At 49.0% G+C, this 18,946-nt stretch overlaps 1 protein-coding gene across 1 annotated transcript in view; it reads left to right on the forward strand.

Moving 5' to 3' along the window:
* The window catches only part of LOC138569447 (properdin-like), a 349,722-nt gene that overhangs the window by 250,423 nt on the left and 80,353 nt on the right, over positions 1–18,946 (forward strand). The window contains exons 6-7 of the mRNA XM_069647424.1: positions 10,836–11,009; positions 13,587–13,775. Of these exons, the coding sequence (XP_069503525.1) occupies positions 10,836–11,009; positions 13,587–13,775 (363 nt within the window). The remainder of the gene's footprint in view (positions 1–10,835; positions 11,010–13,586; positions 13,776–18,946) is intronic.

The raw sequence follows: 18,946 nt of genomic DNA on the forward strand, positions 1-18,946 counted from the left end.
GGTTCACCACGACTTTCTTGCAGTCACGCCACCACTAGTTTCTCGCTCAGGTTTAGGACGCCTTTGAACCACCTCGGTCTGTCGTGTCTACTCTCTCCTCCACCACCACGCATCAGAAGCTGCACTCAAGCTTCTATCTACCATCGGATGTCGCACGTCCAAGTTTCCTCCAGCGTTTCTCTCCCAGCTGATTTGAAACTCACAGATTCTCTCCCTCTAAAGGTCTCCACCTCTAAGTGTTATGACACTGCCTTGGGACTTCCCCGGCGTAGTGTCAAAGTCCTTTTCTGTCTGATTTATACTCTGTATTCTTCCAGTGGTTTTCTTCTTCTCAGTACCATATAAGTGTTCCTTCATAGGTACAATCAGAGTTTTTGGCTGACAACAACAGATTCTAGCTTGTTCATCATATCTTCTTTCTCTAGATGTTTTTGAATGTGTGTTAGTGGTATGCTGTTTAGGGAGTTCCCCATAAGAACGGGAGCCCTTGTCCGCAGAGGGTGGTCTCTCCTGATCTCCCTTTCACAGGGAAAACAAATGGAATCTCGCGATTCATCAGAATGGTCAGAATAGACTTAATTGGAATACCACTAACTTAACAAAAATGTATTGTAAACTAACCAATCTAATGGCCAAATCCATTGGACCTGATTGGTGGAGATCTCTAACTTCCCTTATTCCCTTATTAGCAGTAACTATCAGAGAACTAATGATGCCACTCACCGCTCAAATACTTTTTTTTTTTAACTTTGTTTTTATTGACATAATACATATAAGGTAGGGTGCGCAAGCAATCCCTGCCGGTAACACATTGAGCAAACATAACTGCCTGTGTTTTTTAACATTTTAGTCCCATCCCACCTCCCCCCTCCCGCCCCGTCCCCCCCAACTTTTTCAACATAAACCCCTTCCCCCACCCCCCACCCTCCCCACCCCCCCAACTTTGCAACATACCAAGTTTTGAGTGTTTTTTTTTTTTCGCAGGTTACAGAAGCAGCAGTGAGAACTTTCGAACATCGTTATATGCACTCGTTATGCCATTTGACACCGTGGGAGCAGCGCGGATCAGAGCAAATTGATGGACAGGCTCCAATTCTAGGGCCGGTGCTGGGGTAAGCCCGGGGGACACATATTGGGAGCCAACGTTACAGTCGCATAGAGACACAGTCATCGTGGAGGAGAACTGCTGTCCATTCCTGTGCGAACTCTGAGGCTTTGTCGTTTTTCACTGCCGTGAGTTTTTCATAAGTAAATATAGCCCTTAATTTACAGAGCCATTCCTCTTTAGTTGGTGCTAAGGGGCTTTTCCACTTTTGGGCCAATGCTAGCCTCCCCGCCCTCAGCATGGCCCCGATGACCCTCGGGAATGCACTTTGTTCCGTTTCCGGCATGGGAGTACCCAGAAGGATTTCTAAGGGGAGAAGCGATGGACAGAATCCCTCTATGTCCTTGATCCAGCTGAGAAGCTCCGACCAGTACACCTGAATAACCGGGCATCCCCACCACATATGGAACCAAGTGCCTTTTTGGTGACATAGCCTAGGACAGTAAGGGGATACTTCTGCGAACATTTTGGAGAGGGTGGCTGGGGGGCGATGCCAGGAGTGGAGAATCTTGAAACTATGCTCCATGGCTGCGGTGTACAGAGTACCGGTAAATATGGTTTTGAAGACTGCCCTCCATGTATGGTCGTCTAACTCCATGCCCAGCCTTTCTTCCCATATACGCTTGAAGGGTTGCCTATCCTCCAGATTAGCTATTATCAAGGTGCTGTAGAACTTGGACAGGGAGCCCTTTCGGGAGACACTTTTAGCTATTACTTCGTCAAAGGGGGTGAGGGGGCGGGCTAGGTTGTCAGCCCATCGGGGGTGAGTCAGTATTCCCTTCAAACGTAAGTACTCAAAGATCGATGGTGGTTTATCACCCAGTGCTTCGATCAATTTTACGTAGTCTATGAAGCCCTCCTCACGGGAGAGCTGGGAAACTCTCTCCAACCCCATGTCTGACCAAGCCTGCGTGTCGCGGAAGCCTCTGGTGTCTAGGTTGATAGGGGGACCCCATAGCGATGTTAAAGGGGCCGCCCAGGACGACAGCTTTTTGTTGTTTTTATCTGGCTTCCAGAATGCCCATAGGACTGCCAGTGTGGGGTGTTCTTTAAGATAGGAGGGGATGGTTTTAGGGGAGGCCCATAGTAGATCTCTGACTTTTTTAGGGTGGGTGTGGATATCCTCTATATATGTCCAGTACGTCCTCATATCCTCTCGCATGTGCTCCATCATCACCCGGAGCTGAGCAGCTTTATAGTATAGTCTGAAGTCGGGGAGGGCGAATCCACCGTGAGACTTCGGCAGGGTCAAGGTGGAGAATTTAACTCTTGGTCTCCTCCCGTCCCATATAAACTGGAGAACTCGGGCCTGTAGAACCTCGAAGAAGGATTCAGGAATAACCACAGGGAGGGCTGCGAAGAGATACAGGAGGCGAGGTAATATATTCATCTTAACCGTCACCATACGGCCAAACCAGGAGAGAGTAAGGGGAGCCCAGCGTTTGAGATCACTGCTGATTTTAGCCAAGATCTCTGGGAAGTTGAACTGATATATTAGCGATAAGTTCCTAGGAATGCTGGTGCCCAGATACCTGGTGGACACACGTTCTATCCTCACTCCCAAGAATTCCGAGCGAGCCCCGATGTCTTTGTCCCCGGGACCCATTGGCATAATACTAGACTTGGAGGCATTTATCTTAAGCCCCGAGAAGGCCCCGTAGAAGTTCATAAGATCAAATAATCTAGGTAGTGAGACCTGGAGGTTGGTTAGGTACCCCAAGATATCGTCGGCAAATAGTGAGAGTTTAAACTCGCAGTCGCCACAGCGTATCCCCGTAATTTCACGGTCTTCCCTGATTGCTATGGCCAGAGGCTCCATTGCCAGAGCGTATAGAAGGGGGGAAAGGGGACAACCCTGCCGGGTTCCTCTGGATAGAGCCAAGGGTTCCGACATGCCGCCGTTAACCAAAACTCTTGCCATGGGAGCATTATATAGTGTCGAGACCCATCTACAAAAATTCCCCCCGAGGCCCATTTTTTGGAGAACTTTGCCCATATAAGGCCACTCGACACGGTCGAAGGCCTTTTCCAAGTCCAAAGCTAGGAGGTAGCCCTCTTCCCCCTGCCTCAAGGCCTCGTACATGAGGTCCAGGGTCTTACGTATGTTATCGGACCCCTGGCGTCCCGGGATGAACCCTACCTGATCTCCATGTATAAGTGAGGGGAGGAGTTTCGCCAGTCTGTTCGCCAGAAGTTTGGCCAGAATCTTGACATCTACGTTAAGAAGGGAAATGGGGCGATACAATTGACACTGGGAAGGGTCCTTCCCCTCTTTAGGGATTACTACTATCAGAGCTGACATCATCGAAGGCGGGAGGGTGCCCCGGTCCAGTGCCGAGTTGAACATTTTGGCCATAAACGGGGCTAGCGTAGACCGGTAAGTCTTATAGAATTTGACTGTGAACCCATCGTCGCCTGGGGCTGTTCCACTCTTCAGGGAGGATATGGTATCTATTATCTCCTCTGGAGACACGGGGAGATCCAGTATGTCTGCTTTTTCAGGTGAGAGGCCTGGGATCGGGAGAGAGTCCAAGAAGCTGTCTATCTCGGTTCCGTCCCCTACGTATTCCGAGCTGTAAAAGCGTTCATAATAGTGGCGCAAGTGTTCAGCTATTATGCTATCCCTTACAGTTGGCTCTCCTCCCGGTGGCCGGATGGAGTTAACCCTCCTATTATTTCTGAGCTCCCGGAGCCTCCAAGCAAGTATTTTATCAGCCTTTTCCCCCTTTTCCATGTACTTCTGCTTCAGGAAGGACAGCTTTTTTTCTGTTTGTCCCACCTGGAGGTCTGCCAGGCTTGAGCGCAGCCTTTGGAGTTCCTCCTACTTCCCGGGGAACATTTGTGATTTTAGTTTCCCACCAGGTTGGATAGCCTCTATCTTTTTCCTCAACCGTGTCTCCTCCAGACCCCTCTCCCTCTTCCTTCTCGAACCTGTCTCGATGAGAATGCCTCTAATGGTCGCCTTGAATGCCTCCCAAACACCCAGAACTCCGACCTCCCCGTTGTCGTTGATAGAGAAGTATTCGGTGATGGCTGTAAGGAGGGATTGTCGCACCTCTTTGTCATGTAGAAGAAGGTCGTTACACCTCCATAGGGACCCAGGTGGCGGGGCTGGGGGCATACCCAATTTTATTCTAACCATGTCGTGGTCTGTCCAGGGAACCACCTCCACCCCCGATTCCGTGACCTCGTCCCGGATCGTGGCGTCAACCAGGATATAATCAATACGGGAGAAAGTGGCATGGGGTTTCGAGAAAAAAGTGAAGTCTGGGTCTCGATCTTTTTCTGTGTGGTGTGTGTCGCTCAAGCCCAGATCATTGTTAACTGATTGAAATGCTTCGGCCAGTTTTTTTTGGAGGCGTTGGCTGGGGCATGGATTGGGCGAGCTCCTGTCTCTATCAGGGCAAAGAACCATATTAAAATCCCCCCCAACCAGTAAAGTCCCCTCGGAAAAAGCCACGATTTTCTCTCTCATCCCCATCCAGAAGCCATCCTGCGCCTCGTTCGGAGCATAAATACCAACCAGGGTGAACAGCCGACCCCTCACCTCCCCTTTAACCATGATATATCGTCCTTCCGGGTCTGACCTCTGGGCTTTGAGAACAAAGTGAGCCCCAGGGGAGACCAATAGGGCCACTCCCCGTTTCTTGGCCCGGAAGGACGCTGCATAGACTTGATCAATAGCTTTAGCTCTCAGCTTTGGCTCCCTGTCCCGAACCCAATGTGTCTCTTGTATGAATAAGAAATGGAGTCGGAGCCTTGTGAATTCCCTCACCAGCAGCGACCTTTTGGTGGGAGAATTGAGTCCCCGCACATTTAGCGAACCCACTGTCAAATATTGCAAGGAATCATCCATCATAGAAATAGTAAGAACTCATATTTCCCTGCTCGGGACTAATAGTTCCAGTGCTCCCGCAGTGCTTCCACCCCCCGCTATAGTCCAATAACAAAACCACAGTTACAAAACGGACCAGAAAACTTGGCTTGGCCCCATTAGAATCCCCTCGAACCAACCCCAACCTTTCCCTCTCCCCTCCCCCCTCCCCCCTGAACGCCTGGTAGACCAGCGGCTTCATCCTGTCGCTGAGCCAGGCCACCAATGTCTCCCTCCTCCGGGCTCATAAACTCTTCAACAACCACAACTTGAGCCCCCCCCCTATCATGTTCAGAATGCAAGTAATCACAGCGCTTCCCCCAAAGGCATGGAAAACAGACTAGACCGTGATGTTTCCTGGGGTTTCTCAAGTGTCAGGCTGCCCAGGGGATGCCGGAGCCACTCTTCTGAACTTCGTATGGCCTCGGACTTTACGTCTCTCCTGAGAAGCCTTAACTCTCCCGGGTCCGACGGGCTGTCTTCCATGTTCTCGGTCTTCCCCTTCCCCATTTGGTTCTCCGAGAAGTTCGCCCGATACCCTGCGAATGTCATCCTCCGTGACCAGGGCATATTTGTACCCTTCCAGTTCAAAGGAAAGCGAAAAAGGGTATCCCCACCTGTATCGGACCCCCTTGGTTTGGAGCATTTTCGTCAGCGGGGAACAGAGACGACGTCTTGCCAGGGTGAAGGTGGACAGATCCTGGTACACCGAAATCCGGGCTCCCTCCCAGTCCACCGGACCCCTCTTACGTGCCAGTTCCAGAATTTTATTCTTCTCCGTGAAGTAGTGGAAACGCACGAGAATGGACCTGGGGCCTCTGTTGATCGCTCCCGTCCTGTGAGCTCTGTCAATTGTGGGTTCATTCGTGTTCGCCCCATCGAAGAGAGATCCCACTACTGCGTTCACGGCTTTGATTATGTCCATTTGCGTTTCACCTTCCCGCTCCGGGAACCCCAAAAAGCGAAGATTGCAGCGTCGTTCCCTATTTTCCAGGTCATCCAGTTTCAGGGAGCATTTCTCTTCTCTCCTCTCGAGTTCCGATAGGCGCATGTCGAATTGCGTCTCGAAGATGTCATTCGAGGCTGTGTTATTTTCAAGCGCCTGGACCCTGTCGTCTATGTTGTCCACTTTTTTGTCCAGGGTATCCAGCCATAGTGTTATGTCTGCTCTGAAGCCTCTTATTTCCTCCAGGAGGGCCGCCATACCTTTGGTGACCGTGCTAGTGTCAGACATGTCCAGGGGTGCCGGGGCCGCCATCTCCGGGCGGGTTGGCGAGCCTGAGGGTTTGCGTCGAAATCTCTGCAGGGATTCCTTCCAGTTCATAGGCCTCCCCTGACCATCTCCACGGGATCCTCTGCCTAATGCCCTAGGTCCTATGGGCAGTACCGTCGGGTCACCAGGTTACACCAGGGGGAGGGCAGCGGGGGGACTTCCCTGTGTACGGCCTCGGCGTTGTACTCACTGTTGGGGCGGCGGGTTGCTCCGGCCAAGTCTCCAAGGCACAGCCGATACGGGCCTATCACTCCTCGTCCCGGGTTTGATTCAAGCTATTGTGGTCACTGTTTTGGAGTCCTTCAATAAACACTGTGGTTGGCCCGGGGGGGTACCCCATTCTCCGTGATGCTGATTGCCGGTTGTTGATTTGGGGCGCCCTCGCCCCTGAGCTTCCGTCGTGCGGCTCCCAAGCTGTGCGGGAAGGCCTGCCTGGGGAGGGGTGGAGGGGTTGTCGTGGGCGCCTTTGCGGGGGCCTCCGCCTTTGAGGGACCCCGACGAAGACTGGCCCCCCGTTCGTCGATGGGGTCGAAGATCTTGGGGGGCAGGCCGTGCCCACTGAGTGCACTCCTGCACCAGCTCCACAATCCAGCGGCAGGCTCAGGGGAGCTCAAATACTTTTGATGATAATATTGACAAGAATTGGGACCTGGAGTGCATTACCGAGGCGTTCTACTAGGGACATGGTAGCATTATAGCTAACATTAGTAACAACCCTATTCTGAACAATGCAAACAAGATGACTACTACAAGGTATCATGTACGACAAAAACATAGGCACACATATGACAATAATATTCGAGATGCTAAACGTCGCCTCAGAAGCGGCATACGCTGAATCTGTCGGAATTTGTCTGAAAGTCTTGATTGCTGCAGGGCAATCAAACAATCTAAAACATGTTACCGACAATGGCTGAGAGCATATCGCTGCACGAGAATTGTTCAGCAACGAAAAACACTTATTCTGGTAACTAGGCCAAACGATAGTCATGGGGTTTTTAAATTAGTCATTTCCAAACCCTCTGAAGAACCCTGATTGCGAGGTGCCTCTAAAGCAGACTGGGAGGCCCACATAAGAAGTACTATTGGGCGACCGAGTGAAGCTCTTTCAGTCATGCCCATTATCACTGACAAGTGGCTGTATACTGGAGGGGAAGAGACCGTGATTGGCATTAATAACTCATTTAAATATGTGCAGGCTCCTGGACTGACTGCTTGTGCAATGCCTTAATTAAACGGAATCCTTACTGGTGGGACAGGTTACGCATCTCCTTTTGTGATCATAAGCATCAGTGGCAAACTACCTAGTTCTTAGCTGAGCAGTATTATTATCCCGGTGCACAAGAATGGCACGCAAGCTAATCCCAAAAATATCGCAACTTGGTGATGCTTGACCCTCCTTCTACTGCTCAGCGAACTAAATGACTGGTCCCAGAATCAGAATATCATACCTGTTAATAACGGTGCCGGTGCTTCCGTGAAAGTCTGCAGGCGGGTGCCGTTCCACCGCCAGGGCAGACCTGGCGGGTGGAACAGCACCCGCCCGTAGACTTGTACTTTGCCGGTCCAGAAACAACAGTGCCCTTAAGCTTACCGGCACCGTTGTTTCCAGACCGGCAAAGTTGTAATGAGGGCCTATGTGTTATAAGTAGTACTTTCTTTCCAAACCCCTCATACACATAAAATATATATGTATCTTTATTATTCTTGCATTAACCACCATTTCTCCTTATTAGGAGATTGCCATCAGTTATGAATGCATCAGTTTGAGATAGGAATAACAAACTGTAAATAATGTTTTGCATACCAATACGATAAACAGATCAGGTAACTGCAAGGAATAAACCGGTTGTGGTTCCTGTTGTAACTGTTTTCATAAAAATGTTATGTCGTCAAGCCATATTCAAATTCATATACTTGGTTGTTGTCATTCACTTGCAAAATCATAATAAACATGTAATGTTGTCTCCTTGGAGAGATGGAACCTTCACGAGGTTCTACCGTACTATATGTATATACTTACCTTGACTCCTGGGAGTTCTTCCTGTGCTGCTTTGCTTTTCATTCCAATCTTTCCTGTAGTGGCCTTTTTACCTCTTGCATCGAATTCCACGTTCCCCATTTTCCAAATGTCTCCAGTTCTAAAAGTCCAGGCTCAGAGGATCTGGACGTATACAGCCAAACCAGATCCCTTTCATGCTCAGTGCTCCTCTTCCCCTATGCCCACACCCACCACACAAATAGCCACCATTTTGTCACCTCTCCCCACCACATCAAGATGCCCCAATACTCTGTTACAACACCTAAAATGGAATAAGGCCAACCCCCTTCCCTCCTTCTAAAGAATCCATACACCGTGCTTCAGATCCCACTTAAAAACTCAAAACTTCCAACAGTGAGCCATTAGTAACCCATGAGCCCCTCGGCATTAACTGTCCAAACCTCGCCACAACCTGATATACATAAAGGTCCACTACTAATAATGAAGGGGTTCTTCATAAATCCGTTTTCTGTTGCAACTGACATTGTAAACACAAAAAACATAGCTTTCTAGCAAGAATATTCATGTATCTGTTTTGCTGTCTGCTATTTTTCAGACCCTGATCAAACTCTGCCATCTCATCTCTGAGATTCTCTAGACCTGTTTCATTTGGCTATTTCCTCGGGTTGGCGCGGCACCAATATCCCCATCCATTTACCACCAGCATCTCCTTCGGCAGTGCTGCAACCTCTAGAGGTGGGACTCTTTTCTCGTAGAGCAGGTTCAGGGTACATCTTCCTTCTCCCTGTGGGGAGATCACCATGTCCTTGCTAGCCAATTTATAAGCCAATTTATTTGGAAATAACTTATGGAACACTATCCTGCATTTATTTAAATCTCATTGATTGTCCAGCGAGTCCTTCATTACATCAGCGTTGTATGAGCTAAATCCTGAAAAAACTGAATTGTACTTCCCCAAAAGGCAATACTTGGCTTCTGTCTCAACGCCGCCATAATGTTATCTTGGTGTCAAAAGTTGCATAGCTTAATCAAAATATTCCATCTGATTATTTTTATACTCTGCCCACTCTGTGTGCCCTATCAATCTGGATTCTTTTATCAGCTTTGTCCTTGAAGAATCATTGGGCTTCATTACACGGATGGCGGTAAGGGATTACTGGCACCGGTAAGGGCACCGGTGCCGGTAATCCCTTACCGCCCTATTACGAGGTCCCTTTGCTGGTCCCTACCTTAACGGCTGGTTTTACCAGCCGTTAAGGACGGGACCCGCAAAAGAACCTTGGAGGCAATTACAGTACCGCAATTTGTGGTACCGTAATTGTCGCCTTCCCCATTCCCATTGAGCCCTATGGGGGCTCAAATGGGAAGGGCCAATGGTGAATGGGGAATTACCGCCCCGCCAACCTTGGAATAGGGCGGTAATTCCGCCATTCACCATGGCGCGATCAGTAAATTACCGGCGGCAACTATGGCACACACACACACACACACACACACCACCCCCCCATAGCTGCAATCCCCGTATAGACACTCTTGTCATCTATGTTTCCTGAACCGACCAATGTCCTGTTAAAACGTTCTACTACTTTTGTGTCATACTAACTTTCCCTATATATCTTCTTCCTACACCGTTGTATTCAATGTCTGCTATCGCAATATGTTCCTGACACCCATATATACTACACAGTCACATTTCATACATGCATCTGCAACAGTTGTACCCATGTGCCTTCCTCTATTATTCTTGTTTATATTCCCACTAGAGACACCCCTACCATCACACACACACACACAATCCCCTGATTGCCTTCAATTCTCAAACAATATTCCTTCATCTTGCGCCTCACTCTAATGTATTGATCTTTACCTGTGGCTATATTCGGTTTGGGTCAATTTGATCGAAAGAAATTGACGTTTTCCGATTTGACCGAATTTATTTTTGTTCGTTTTATGTTTGAAAATGCGGGGGGAGACCTCCTGCCCCCCAGTTAGCCCCAGCTTAACCTATTCCCTTACCCACCCTACATAATTAAAATTGACTGACATAACAAAAATATTTGAACAAAAAAAATCAGTCAATTCGGGAAAGGTCAATTGGGCCATGATCAAGTATGCTAATACCCTGTATTCTACTACTCTTGGTTAGTGAGGGCCTCATTTAAAAGTTGGGGAGCCTTGATGAACTGCTGAGCACAAAAGTGCTACAGTAGGTGGACTAGGAAGTAGGGCTGGGTGTATTGTGGTGTTTTGTCAGTAAGTTTCTGCCATAGAGTGTGTGCCCCCTTCTAAGGAATTTGGCCCCTGACTGCCACCTGATTACTTGGCACTTGACTATGAGTAACATGACCCATTGGGCCAGGAGCAGCAAACATCTGTCCTTGCTCACTGCATCATAACGCATACAGTGCAAAAGTATACATTACTATGTGTGCACTATATTTGTGCTTAGAAGTTGGTGACTGAAAGCCAGATGTGTTGACGTGGAACAGATACATTGTCCTTGGGAAGACCTGGAGTCTGGAAGTAGCGATATGGCCACCCACGATGCACCATTTCAGTCTTGTTATCCCCCACCTTGCAGTGGATGGCCAGTGGGGAGAGTGGCAGAGGGATTCGGAGTGCTCGGCGACCTGCGGGGTAGGCCGCATGACGGAAAAGCGTTTCTGCAACGACCCAGCACCGCAGCATGGAGGCCGCCACTGCGTCGGCAGTGACGTACGGACTTCGCCTTGCATCACTGGAGTTAAATGTCCAAGTAAGTGATGACTTCCTAGGGATTTGGCAGGACAGAAGTGGGAGCAAACTCTGGGAATAAAAGTATTCATGCTCGTTTGTTTAATCGGCTCTAGATCGGGTGCATGATTCGGGCAGTCTTTTCTGCACAGCCTTTTTGGTCATTAAGAGGGTTCCATCCTTCCTCTACAGAAAGATTATATGTAATCTCCCATGTGTAGGGAGGAAAGGTGACAGGCATAAGAAAAGTTACGCACCCCAGCGACCATTGTACTACAAGTCCATAGCTCCCTTTTCTCCTTATGTTTGTCCCTCCTTCCCACCAGGTAATAAATTGTTAGCTATCTTTGTCGGATTGAAGGACTGATGGGTGGGGCATGGTGCGTGGGCATATGACCCTCTGCTCCCGATGTATGTCTGCTGGCCATGCATGTTCTCCCCCTTCTCTTTGGGTTTTTTATTATACTGCTACTCTACCACATGCTCCGGCCCAGTCCACGTTCCGGATGATGTCCCACGAGTATGGCGGAAAGGGGACTATGGACTAGGAGTACAGTCGTCACTATAGTAGTCCCTCTTGCCGCACACCTGTAGATAATGTCCCAGAAATGTATGTGGTGGGCTAAATTTAAGCTGCTCTTCTGCACACATTCATTTCTAAGACAAACTAGTTCCTGTCATTATGTTTGCCAGCTTCACCGTTTGTGGTGCGTTAAAATCATTCATTAGCCAGATCCACATCATTTTTCGAAGGACATTCCACTGAAATTGTATCTCAATGTAAAATATCTTCTCAAATACATTTCGGTGCAAGGGAAAATTATATGACATCATCTTCTTTCTGGCAACATTTTTGGCTTTCTTTTCATTATTAACAAATTAACACCTTCCTACGCTTTAAAACAAAGAAGTCCCCATCATTAACCTACATTTTGCACTCAGTCTAGCCTTTGTCAGTGTTCCTAAGAATTAAGGACTAGTTGTTTTGTTTATTAGCCATACTTCTATTTTATCTATCCTATTCCCCTCTCACTGATAAGGTTTATTTCCCTGTTTTTACACTTCCTTTTAAATATTGATAACGTAATGCAGTTTTTGACATAATGCAATGAGTTTGCAATCTCGGTGGGATGTACTTGCATTGATTTTCACCTATGCTGGAATGCATTTCAATGAACAAACTGACCAAAATGGCAGGGTACCATTAGTGCAGGATTGCCCAACTCCAGGCGTCGTGGACCGGAAACCTGACATCTTAATATTCATGATTTAAAAAGTGCTTACATTTAGAATCATTGTATGCAAATTGATCTCATGAATATTAATATGGGGTATCCTGAAAATCTGACATATTTCCGGCCTTCGAGGCTTGGAGTTGGACAACCCTGCTGTAGTGCATGTGGCTGTTAGCGAGCATTCGAGACCCGGTTCTGAAAATAACAGGAAGTAGTAGCATCCACGTCTTCCTGCCTGCAGGGAGGGTTATGCAGAGTTCTTGCAGGAAGGGACAGGGCCCACTTCACCATCCTTTGAGTGGCTGGTTTGCTACCAACTTGGAAATGTGGGACCAATGAAGCAAGGTCGAAATGGGACAGCAAAATAGCCCAAGGAGCAAATATAAAAAGTGCAAATCATTTCTCATTGCTGTTTACGTAAAACCAGGGCTCATTTTTCAAGTCCTGTAGAGTAAGAAAAGGCATTAAAGACGGTCATAAATGTGTTAGGCCAGTCTATTAACCTCTTCTTACTCTCTGGGGATTCTCTTTGTCTTTGCAGGTGGAGTGGGGGCACAGAATGCAGCAACCATGTCCGTGTCATAGTTACAATCCACCTGCAAAAACATCATGGCATTACACCAGAATTACATTTTTCAAACCAGCCCACAACCAATGGATTTAATGGAATCTGCCTGCACCTGGTGAAAGCAGTCAGATTCCATAGGGATCCCTTATAAATGGTGTCTGCCAAACGTAAATTGCAAGCGGCATTTGCACTTGTTGCCCTATTGCCCTATAGTCCAGTCCAAGCCTGCCACAAGGGCGTGCTGAAATTCTCGAGCTCCAGCACAGCTCTTAATCTGTCCAACAGTGCAGGTAGCAGTCTATGTTAGCTTCGCGGAACCTGACGCTGATGTCACATGTTGCGGAACGCCACGGATGGCTCCCCGCTTTCCAAAGGACTGGTTGAGGACATGCCAGTTTATAATGCAGGACTTTAGACAGGAGTCACCTTTTATAAATTAGTGCTGCCAACTATTTGGCTATAACTGGAAGCACATCTTGAGAGCCAAGCAGAAGGTTTCCTAATGAAGTACCAGTAAAGGCCATGTGATTGGCTCTGCCCCAGCCTTGTTGGTCAGTCAAGGGGTCCTGGCTCTTCTGATTTTTCGATGACTAGCCAGCCTATCAAACCATGAAGATAAATAAATAAATGCTAGGAGGAGCAAGACAACATAGGTTTTCGATCCCGTGCGGACTGTCCATCCGTCTACACAGTGACTAATCATTTTGGTTTGCAGAGTCGTCGCACCAATACTGCACTGTCCATCGATCCAATACCTTATGTCCATTAATCCTTTGCCTCTTCCCATGCCTACTAGTTGACGGACGCTGGACGGAGTGGTCCGACTGGTCTATTTGTGCACGGTCGGGGATGGAAATCAAATGCAGGAAAAGGGATGGGATGCAGAAACGCACGCGGCGTTGTGAAGACCGGAAGTTCGGCGGAAAGCCCTGTGTAGGCTCCACTATCGAAACCAGGAGTTGCTACAACATCCACTTCTGCGTATGTGAGTATGCATGGAGGATGCAATCCTTGGGGGAGAGGGCAGGTGCAGAGGGCTCAGTAAACCACACAAAACCTATCAACTGGTTGGGAGTGAGACCTTTCCCATGGTCAGATGACTTTTATTGTTTGCCACACAACTACTCAGTCCTGATTGTTAAAAGTGGATAGGCCGAGGTTGGACATAGCAGGCTTTTCCAAGAGCCCCTTAGGCAGCAGAGGCAAGAGAAGCGAGTAGGAGGGCCCTTACAATAACATATCTCAACCAGCCCTGCTGTGTGTCATTGAAGCTAGCGGTAGAAGTACAAATACACAGTCACAATCATTGGATATCTAACTCTACAGGGAACTGGGGTTACGTATGTGATTTTCCACACAACAGATTTATCTCAACAGTTGCCTTGTTGTGTATCCCACATTGCCCCATTAAAAATTAAAAATTAAAATGAGATAGAGAACTACAATACTTAAAGAAGCACACAGCAACAGCAAAAAAAAAACGAAATAAAAACACACACAGGTGGAAAAAAATGTTAAACAGTTGTGTGCAACTATTAATAGTACGAAGCCATTAATCTAAAAGAAATCAAGTACAAACAAATGAACATGCAATATAAAAATATGAAGAACCTGAAATCCATGGTGAGTGGCCTGGTGGGAAATTCATGGTGCGTGGCCTGGTGGGAAATTCATGGTGTGAGAAATTCATGGTGAGTGGCCTGGTGGGAAATCCATGGTGAGTGGCCTGGTGAGAAATTCATGGTGAGTGGCCTGGTGGGAAATTCATGGTGAGTGGCCTTGTGGGAAATTCATGGTGAGTGGCCTGGTGGGAAATTCATGGTGAGTGGCCTGGTGGGAAATTCATGGTAAGTGGCCTGGTGGGAAATTCATGGTGAGTGGCCTGGTGGGAAATTCATGGTGTGGGAAATTCATGGTGAGTGGCCTGGTGGGAATTCATGGTGAGTGGCCTGGTGGGAAATTCATGGTGTGGGAAATTCATGGTGAGTGGCCTGGTGGGAAATTCGCTGTCTGTAATTTGGTGAATATGGACAAAATGTGATGTTCATAATTGCCTGCTGTTGTATTGTGCATTCATACAAGCTCATACACCAAATTATTTTTGTGGATGGATCCTTGTGGTAAACAAGATGTTCTAAAGTGGTGATGGTTGGTTTAGAGCAGTGAACCCACCAGCAAGCGTATTGGAAATAGCCAGGTGTGTTGGCAGATTATATATAGATCGAACTGTTTGCAGGCCTTAACTCTATCTAAAATTCTTTAGCATTTTATTGATGGTGCCCAATGCCAGAGATTTAAAAAAAAAAAGAAAATGAAGCTTGTGGTCCAAATGGCATTTCACCAAGGGGGCCGGCGTGCATGGTCACTCGGCAAACCCCTTTCTCCGTGTGCTGCGCGGACTTGAGGAAAGCCATTCTGATGCTGCTTCCCGGTGCAAGAAGAAGACATGGAGACCTTTTGATTTAGAAACCACAGTTTCTAACATTTTTTCAAACATAATAAATAACACCACACGCGAAAAACGATCAAAAGAAAGAACAAAAAAAAGTGTACATTTTGCAACGACTCCGCTTTTCCGAGCTCTGTTTGCAGGATCTGTTGGGAAAAATGGGGGGGGGTGTTATATCCGCCCTACGTCCCGCAGCGCGGTGACGTAGGGCAGCTTAATAAAAGCCCCGCCCCCTCGAGTGGGAGGCAGTTCCGGGCAAAGTGAAACCAGCGTGTGTGTGTCTTCTTCCAGCGCTCCTGCCTAGGCCGCGCCCCAGGCCACGCGGCCTCCTGGACCGGAGCCAGCCCCTTCGTGCTGGGCCTCCGGGGAACGCGAACACAACAATGGTGACGAGGAGGTGAGCGAGCACCCACGCGCTCCGCCACGACCTCGCACGCGGAGGCCACACGGACGCTCCGTGTGAATTTCTGGACACCTGGTGGGGGCCCCCACGATCACGTGACCCCCAACCCCCAAAAAAAAAAAAAAAAAAAATTTTTTTCTTTTCATTCCCCTCCCACACCTCATCCTCAGGGGGTGAACATTTTTTTTTCTGCTCTTCTCGTGTCATCCCGGTCATCACCTGCACAACGTCTCCTGCATGGCACACAGGCCACGAAGCGCAAATCCAAGTGCCGGTAGGACACTGCCCCAACACAGAGCGCGCACGAACCCAGAAGGCAGAGAATCGGTGATCAAGCGCACGCAACACCATGGCGACTGGGTCATCGACCCCTGGACCCTCCACACCGTCCAGGATGGCGGCAAACCTGTCTATGGCGTCACCACCGCCTCGCACGCAGGGGAGTTCATCGACGTTGATCCAACCATTCGACCCATTCACAGACCCATCGTCCAGTGGGCCCAGATGGCAGCTATGGCTACAGAAGTTTGAGATGGCCATGGAATGTAAGGACGTCACGTCATCCAGAAAAATGAAAGCTCATCTACTCCTCAGTGTGGGCGACGAGGTGCTGCGCATCTTTAACTCCCTGGATGTGGATGACGGCCAAGATGCATACCGGAGTGCGAAGGACGCTCTAACAGCACATTTTCTCCCGCAACTAAATCCAGACTATGAAACCTTTATCTTTTGCACAACCATCCAGGCCACCGATGAGACTCTCGACGCCTACCACACGAGGCTGAGGAAGCTGGCCATGTCGTGTGAGTTCACGAACACTGAAAGGGAGATCAGGAAGCAAATCATAAATGGAATTCACTCGGAGAAGCTGAGGCGTCTCGTGCTCAGTGAAAAGGGCATCCCTCTACAACGCATCCTGGAACTGGGTCGACAGAGGGAGCTTGCCCACTCCAGGGCCGCCAACATGGAAGTGACCCTACAAAAACTCCAGCCGTCATTTTCCACAGCGATGGTTGCTCAAATCTCGGACAGACAATCAACGAGGAGCGAAAGTGGCAGCGGTTACACCCAGAACAGGTGGCAGCCTCGAGCACCAGGACCAACCGAATGTGGATGGTGTGGCAGTCAAAGGCACGGAAGGCGAAACTGCCCGGCGCAAGGCACCACGTGCGGAGCATGTGGCAGGAAGGATCACTACGCGAAAGTGTGCAGATCAGTGAACACGCCACTACAGCCTCCACAAGGATCCCAGGAAAAAGGGTCATCGAAAAAAAAGAAACAAGCCAGCGCGAGGAGGGTAGCGGTAGTCAACTCCTCGACGGAAGAAGAAGGGGATGACCTCTCAGCCCTACGACAAACAGCAGGCACGGAGAACGAAGGAAAGGGCCGAAAGGTGTACTTAGTATCGACACTAAACCAAGGGCCAGCACCGTCGAAAAGAACCGCCAGGCGACGAAAATGCATGATCAACATACAAGGCCAGGACATACAAATGACCATTGACACGGGGGCCTCGGTAAACGTCATGCCAACCACCGTTTTCCAAACCCTCGCACCTCGACCCGAGCTAAAATCCACAGACACTCGGCTATTTGCCTACGGCAGTCGGAAGCCTCTACCAGTCATCGGGAGGTTCCGCACCACTCTTGAGCATGGCGAACAGAAGTTGTGGTCGAAGATCTATGTTGTCAAGGCGGGAATTGAAAGCCTGCTGAGCGGAGATGCGGCTGAAGACCTGGGCGTGGTCAAATTCATATGCCACGTTGACGACACATCCGAGGTCGAGAACTTCCTCAGGCAACACCCCAAGCTACAGAGGGGGATAGGCTGTCTCAAAGGAAAGACCATCAAACTACATATTGATCAATCAGTGCAACCACGCGCGGTAAGACACCGAAGGACACCCTTCCACATGAGGGAACAAGTTGAGAAGGAGTTAAGGTCACTCGAAGCCGCTGGTATTATTGAAGAAGTCACAGGACCAACACCGTGGGTTTCCCCGATGGTGGTCACCCGGAAGCCCAAACAGCCAGGAAAAGTTCGGATCTGCATTGACATGCGCCTGCCTAATGCAGCCATCAAAAGAGAGCGACACATAACGCCTACAATTGATGAAATCATCACTGACCTCACTGGATCGTGTGTGTTCTCGAAGGTAGACCTAAAGGCGGGGTACCACCAGCTGAAGCTACACAGAGAGTCGCGCTATATCACCACGTTCTCAACCCACCTAGGTCTGAGGAGGTACAAGCGCCTGAGTTTCGGCATATCGTCGGCCGCGGAGGTTTTTCAACAGACCATCCAGGAGGTCATCAGAGGCATACCAGGGGTATTGAACGTGAGCGATGACATCCTAATACATGCACCGGAAACCAAGGAACACATCATGAGACTCAAGACACTACTGGGCAGGCTGGAAAGCGCCGGACTCACAATCCATTGAGAGAAGTGCGAATTCCTAAAACCAGAAATAACTTTTTTTGGATACAGGTTCGACCGCACCGGCATATTACCCGATCCCCAGAAAGTGGCGGACATACAAGCTGCCAGCCCCCCCACGACTCCCACCGAGGTGCGCAGTTTCCTGGGAATGGCCACCTACTGTGGCAGATTCATTCGGAACTTAGCAACCCTATCCGAACCGCTGCGGGAACTAACAAAGGCCAGCACCAAGTGGGACTGGGGGCCCGAATGCCAGGAAGCATTTGAGAGCATAAAAGACTCCCTGTCAACTGATAGCAAGATGGCCTATTACGACACGGACCTCCCGACCGAACTATTTGTGGATGCCAGCCCAGTCGGACTTGGAGCAATCCTGATGCAGGTCACGAAAGAGGGCACCAAAAGGTCGATTGCATATGCATCCAGGGCGCTCACAACAACGGAACAAAGGTACTCCCATATAGAAAAGGAGGCAATCGCCGTTCTATGGGGGTGTCGACACCTCCACATGTACCTATATGGGCGTAAGTTCACGGCGATCACCGACCACAAGCCCCTACTACCAATCTTCATTGGGTCATCGGCACACCCACCAGCCAGAATCACCAAGTGGTTACTACACCTCCAGCAATATGATTTCGAACTTGTCTACCAACCGGGCAGTGGCAACCCCGCGGACTTCCTGTCGAGACACCCACGACCAGCCACCCAGCAGGAAGTGCTAGTCGCCGAAGAAACGGAGGAGCACATTTGTCAAGTAGTCCACACCATGAGGCCCAAAGCGATAAACATTGAAGACATTGCAACAGAAACCCAGAATGACCCCTGTTGCGATCTGGTAAAGGATGCCATCATGTCAGGC

This window comes from Ambystoma mexicanum, chromosome 2q, assembly GCF_040938575.1.
Source record: "Ambystoma mexicanum isolate Mex_15411 chromosome 2q, UKY_AmexF1_1, whole genome shotgun sequence".
NCBI classification, from domain to species: domain Eukaryota; kingdom Metazoa; phylum Chordata; class Amphibia; order Caudata; family Ambystomatidae; genus Ambystoma; species Ambystoma mexicanum.